This window comes from Theropithecus gelada, chromosome 11 (assembly GCF_003255815.1).
Source record: "Theropithecus gelada isolate Dixy chromosome 11, Tgel_1.0, whole genome shotgun sequence".
Classification (NCBI taxonomy): domain Eukaryota; kingdom Metazoa; phylum Chordata; class Mammalia; order Primates; family Cercopithecidae; genus Theropithecus; species Theropithecus gelada.
Genome location: NC_037679.1, coordinates 37348007 through 37354013, shown reverse-complemented (window position 1 = coordinate 37354013; position 6007 = coordinate 37348007). Strand labels below are relative to the sequence as shown.

The 6007-nt window shown below is 35.3% G+C and overlaps 1 protein-coding gene across 2 annotated transcripts in view; it reads right to left on the bottom strand.

Moving 5' to 3' along the window:
• Positions 1-1352: 1352 nt before the first annotated feature.
• Positions 1353-6007, bottom strand: part of NAV3 (neuron navigator 3) — a 377767-nt gene continuing 373112 nt past the window's right edge. For both annotated transcript variants that reach the window (XM_025403242.1, XM_025403243.1), the window contains one exon: positions 1353-3975. In XM_025403242.1, coding sequence (XP_025259027.1) covers positions 3856-3975 — 120 coding nt within the window. In that variant the 3' untranslated portion in view covers positions 1353-3855. The remainder of the gene's footprint in view (positions 3976-6007) is intronic.

The window sequence follows — 6007 nt, the reverse complement described above, 5'->3', positions numbered from 1 at the left end:
GGACAGAATCTTTTCTGAGTATTTTACATATTTTAAAATATTCATTATTCAAAACAATCTTATGAGTAGATACTATAATAATCTCATTTTATGGATGAGTAAATTGAATCCTGAGAATATTATATTACTGATATTATTCATTTATTTTAATGGCAGTGTTAATATAGAAGCTAACATTTATTGAAAGTTTCTTGAGTGATAGCTATTATTATGATTACAGATCTAAACTCAATCCTCTCCATAGCCCTATGAATAAGTACTATTTCTATGCCCATTTTATAAATCAGGAAATTAAGTTAAAATATATATTCTTTCAAAACCTTAAAATATATTTATTTACACCTTATTCTCAAGAATGTTTGAAAATAAAATAATAAATATTTATTATTATTTTGTTACTTAATTGTTGTTAAAGCAGTTATAATTTATGGAAGGCTAGGCACCATTCAAGGAATTTGCATGTAATAACCCATTTGATCTTCAGAGTAATCTGTGAGAGGTGGATACTATTATTATCATCACTTTATGGGTGAGGAAAATGAGGCGCACAGAGTTTGAGTAAATTGGTCAAGGTCACGCAAAGAATGACAATGTTGGGATTTATACTTAGGCAGCCTGAAATTGCATTTAGCAGAACTGCATTGAAGTTTTGGCTAAATTCAATGTTTGTCTGAGTAAGATGAATTGTGGAAATTTCCTTATCTCCCAAGTGAGTGAAGGAACAAATGCACTGATTAGAATCCATTATGGATGATTGGTCTATTTTAACTAATACCTTTCTTTTTTGCTCTATAACTATTCTAATTCAGAAGTTTTCCTGCTTTTAGAATTAAAATCCTACTTATACCATCACAAATATACATTCCAATTACTGAGTTTAAAGTGATTTCCAAGATACTTAAAAAGAAATTACAATTTTAAAACGTTTTCTTTCTATAATCTTCTCTATTAAAATAAACAAACTACCACCCAAATAATTAGTTTGCTTTAAAATAATCTTTAGAGCTAAAAGTTCAAAAGAAGATTTAATGGAATAAAAACAAAGAAACATTTATTGAGTTAATTTAACTCAGTGAATCTCAACATTTTATTTTATATTGTTATTTTGTCATCGGGTATTTAGGAAAACTATTCAGAGTTTTCTAAAATATTCACTGAATAACTATCATCGAAAAAGATAAACTGATTACCTTTATTTACTTGAAAGCTGAAGCCCTTTTTATGTTTATACAATGGAAATTTGCATATAGTCCTATTGACGGCATATTAATAGTGCAAGCAACATTTTAAAGCTTGACACTTCTTGATGCAAAATTATTCATTTTTTTTCCATACATAGAAACCACACCATATTGTCAATAAATAATTCCACTTTAATGGCAAAGTAATAATTTAGACAGATACAGGGTGCACATTTGCAAAAAAATATATGCAAGCTGGTTTACAAGCTAGAGGAACAATAAACCAATAGAAAATACATCATCCAGTTAAGTCCATTGACACCAAGTACTTATTGTTGGGGCTTTACAAAGACTACAAAACTTTTCAGATGATTTATTTCACTGTTTCTGCCTATTTACATGATATGTTACATCAAAATGTACAAAATATAAAATGTATACAGACAAATGTTTCACAAACTAGTTTAAGTTGTAAACTAGGTGGACCTACTGGGATGTATTGCAGGAAATTCTGTTTATGCTCATGTTTGGACTGTGTTTCTCAAAATGGCAGGGAAAGATTAGCAATTTTCTTAGATCACATATTATACAAGGGCAACTAGTCACTCATCCAGCTACATATATTGATGTTTCACAACAGATTTGATCCATGTTTGAGGCTTCAAAGTCAGGGTGACAATTCTATGTGCATAAATTCAGTTCGGATTTCCCTTAGGGCAATAGCACCGTGTAAGGACCTGTTGACTTTGTGACACTCTGAAAACTGCACAGACGTTTTGTGGTGGTGGTGGCGTTCTATAGCAACTGACCCATTGGTGGTCACAGAGAGTAGCACCAATTACACATCCTAAAAGTAACACATTTTCACACACTCATAGAAGAAGTCTATACCATGGCCGAGCCCTTGGGTTTCATAAACTTAAAAACTGTCCTTTGTGTGTGGTGGTAACTTCTCCAATGACTGATCAGTTTTCATGCACTCTCTTTAAAGCCTGCCATGATAGATGTACTTTCAGACAGTTTTACTTATCCAAAAATATATTGGCTTCATGTACAGTTTTGAAGCATGCTCACTCTAGCACTGATAGCTCCTGCATAGTCATAACAACTGTAAATACAGGACAAACACACCAGATAATACAGCTTTGAGGGTTTGCATTCTGTATTTGTTTGCAATGTACAGGAAATCTCAGCAAGTGAAACACCTCTTAACACCAACAGGATAAAATACAATTTTGTTTGTGTTTGTTTCGATTTGTGCAAGTTTTAAAAATTATTATTTACAATACCTACCCAGTAGACTGTGCAAATCTAACCTTCTTTTACAGTATAAACGCTTCCTCTTCCACAGTGACCTTACCGCTTCAGCGTTCTTTAATGCTGAATTTCTCATGTACAACAATAGCAATCAAAACAACATGCGTCAGAACTAATTAAAAAAAACAAGAACAATAGGGAAGGAAAGCCGAATAGTTGTGCTCATGCTGCATCTAGTGCTTCCAGCCCTGCTGGATAATAGTTCAAAATCTCCTGCCTTCTGAAACTCTTTCACTTAGAACTGGATGGAATTTCGCCACATGTCTTAGGTTTTAAGTGACGGTCAAAGAGCATTTCTGGGTTATTTTAATATTTTGGAGGATAGGCAAAGCGATCTCTTCACAAGGCTAAAAATACTGATCTTTCTCCTATCCATTTCTTCAAAAAAAAAAAAAAAAGAGAGAGAGAAAGATATATAGAGATGAGGCTACTGTGTTAACTGGTGTTGCTTGGTTGTAAATGAAAAGACAGTGGAAATTACTAATGGTTTAGGATTTAAACCAACTGTTAAACTGTCGTAGAAATCTGTTTTAAGGCAGTGAGACAGCACCATAGGAAATTTTCCTTCTTTCACTGAAAAGTCTCAAACAAATAAAGCCCTAAAAAAGCCTTTTATCAGTGTTCACTAATAATTGGTATAAAACTCTTGTTAAGGGAGTGGGAAGGTGGTGTAAAAAGACCACTGTGGTAAAAACAACCTTATAAAACCAGTGACTCATTACTAAAAAGTTGGTGGAGCACATCATGAGAACGTGGCAGTTAGAATTAAATTGGCACTTCTCCAGTTTGCCACAGTAGTGTCTTTCTGGTGGTTGCACAATTCCATTTGTGCTTATGGAGGACTGGCCTCTTGGATTTGTTCTGGAATGGGGTGAGCGCACAACACAAACACTACTGAAGCCCTGTGACCAGCACCGTGTGGCACAAAGGAGGTTGGACGGATCAGAAAGATGGACCCTGCCTGGGGAGAACAGCCCCTCAGAGGAAACAAAAGGAAGGGACAAAAAATGGTCTGCATTGTAAACTTTTAAAGAGGAAACAAAGAAAGTCCAGTTTGGCTATCCCATGTGCAATCTATTCAGTTGCCCTGTCATTAGGGTCCTTTCCAGTTGAGTAATGGAGCCTTCTATTACTCCACAGATATAAAAAATGCTTAGAAATAAACTAAAGTTAAGCTTCCATTGCAATTTAGCATCTTGGCGGTTCAGACTTAGTTCTGCTGCCTCCTTGGAGACCACAACTCTGGGTCAGGGACCTTGACAGGGTGCTTTTATACTGGCAGTGGTTTAGTGAAAATACCTTTCTTTTGAAACATTTTTTTAAAAGCAGAGTCTTTTTCCCTAACTTTTTTCACCCTCTAGAGAGTAGATTCAAGAGACGAATCCAAAATGTCTTCATGGTGGCTGGTGCTTTCGCTGTCGCAGCTTTGTGTGCTCGAGTAATTGGCTGCTTCTTGGAGTTTCATTAGCATATTCATCTGAAGAAAGAAAAAAAGACATCGATGTAGGCAATGATGCATTGAGTAAGCCAGCCCATAAAAAACAAGGCCCTGAGCCACCCCGAAGGGCTGTCTTATGCCATCCAAGTGACACAGGAAAATAATTTTAGATTTTTTACTCATTGCCCCTGGCTCCTACGCTGTTTCTCCCAAACATGACTACAACACCAAACCATAAGGACAAAATAGGGCCTCTAGATAACTCTTTTATTTGGGGTTGTGAATGAATACTGCTCCAGCAGGGAGACTGGAAAGGAAACTGTATCACAGCTGGACATCTGGGTTCGTTGCTGGAAAGTACGCCAAGCTTCCCAGTTTTTTGGCTGGGAGAAGCAGAAAGCATTGAATGGCAACTGAAAGTCGTGAATGTTCATACACACACAGACGCACACAGAGGCACACACGCACCATCCCTTGAGAGAAGGAGGGGATGGAGAGGAATGAAGCCAGCTGCTGCACACAAGCACACCATCTGCTGTTTAGGAGCTGACCTCGGGAGGAGGTGACTGAATGAAGCGGACCATGAGTGTTTGAAGAGGGAGAAGGAAAGAATTACTGTCAAGTTTGTGTTGTTGAATTTCTGGCTAAAATATGATTGATATATCACTGAAAACAAAAACCATCATCTGGAACAATAGCGGCTGTCTCAAGTTTCCCAGCCTTATAGGAGAATGGTAATGTTTGTTCTAGTAAAAGGGACATATGCATGAAAGCACCTGGGGAGAAAGACAGCTAGCATTTCCATCTATTATAAAATAAAGAGCAGTCACCTTGCTTGAATTTTGATAGATCTGGAGCACCACTGTTAGACATGGACTTTTTTTTTTTTTTTTTTTTTTGAAAAAAGACTGTTTAAAGGCAAATTTTGAATAAATGGTTCAATGATTTTAGAAAGCACAGAAAAATTGGCACATGTCTTTATGACGGTAATGGACTTGTTTTCTTATCAAGGGTTTTGATAAATTGTAACAATTTTTATATTACCTAATGCATACTAATTTTATTATTCTATAATCAAAAGGGTTTTTTTTTTTTTCCCAACTTACAGAAATAGAAAGGAGAAATCTAAAAAACGATTCCTTGGTCACACGTTAAGCTATGCATGTTTGTGTGCTCAGTATAAAATGTGTGCTTGATAAATGCTTGTGAAATAAATGATAAACTGGTAATCCCCAATTTCAGCAATAATTCCTTTCTGACAAAGAGACTACAGTTATAGCATAGTTTGAAGTCATTTTAATAGTCCTCAGGACAATATGTTTTAATATAATTTTCAATCTAACTCTCTTAATTTATTAAATAAGCTACATAAGGTTATGAAATAAAAGTAGTTGGTGATAACTTTTTAAACCCAGTAAGCCAAAAAGTCAAATGTCTCCTTCAGCATAGTTTCTCTCCTACTCTCCTCTCTCTCTCTCTCTCACGCACACTCCCACCTTCCTACCTTCATGTCCATTCATATTCCTTCTCCCATTTATTTTATCAATCTGTCACTCATTAGCAGCTGCCTGTATGTTCAAGCATTTGGGTGAAACTGATCCGTAAAATAAAACTGAGTTTTGAGCACTCTAGTAATTTAGTAAGAGTAGAAATGATAAATGATATCTTTTTTAAAAGATACAATTGTATCTTAGGCACAAAAGTTTGAAATCACTTGAATGCTGGATGTTGTAAAAGTTTCATTGTGTAATAGTATTGTCATTAAAGTCTTAATTTTTAAAATGGTGCCATATAGTAAATATGTTCCATTATAAGACATTCCACATCTCAGATTCATAATAAATGTATACAGTGGGATTTACTTTGCCTTTGCCTAGTATTATTTTGTGCATTCAAATCAAGAGAGATTACAAGAGAAGATTATGTATGATTTAGTCGTTATTGTGATACATCACAATTCTCCAAAAAGTATTAATATTTTTCCTCTCTTCTTCCCCACTTCTTCCCCACACTCACTGCGATGGTTTGCATGTGATATGACCCTTCCAAAACTCTTGTGGAAATTTTATCC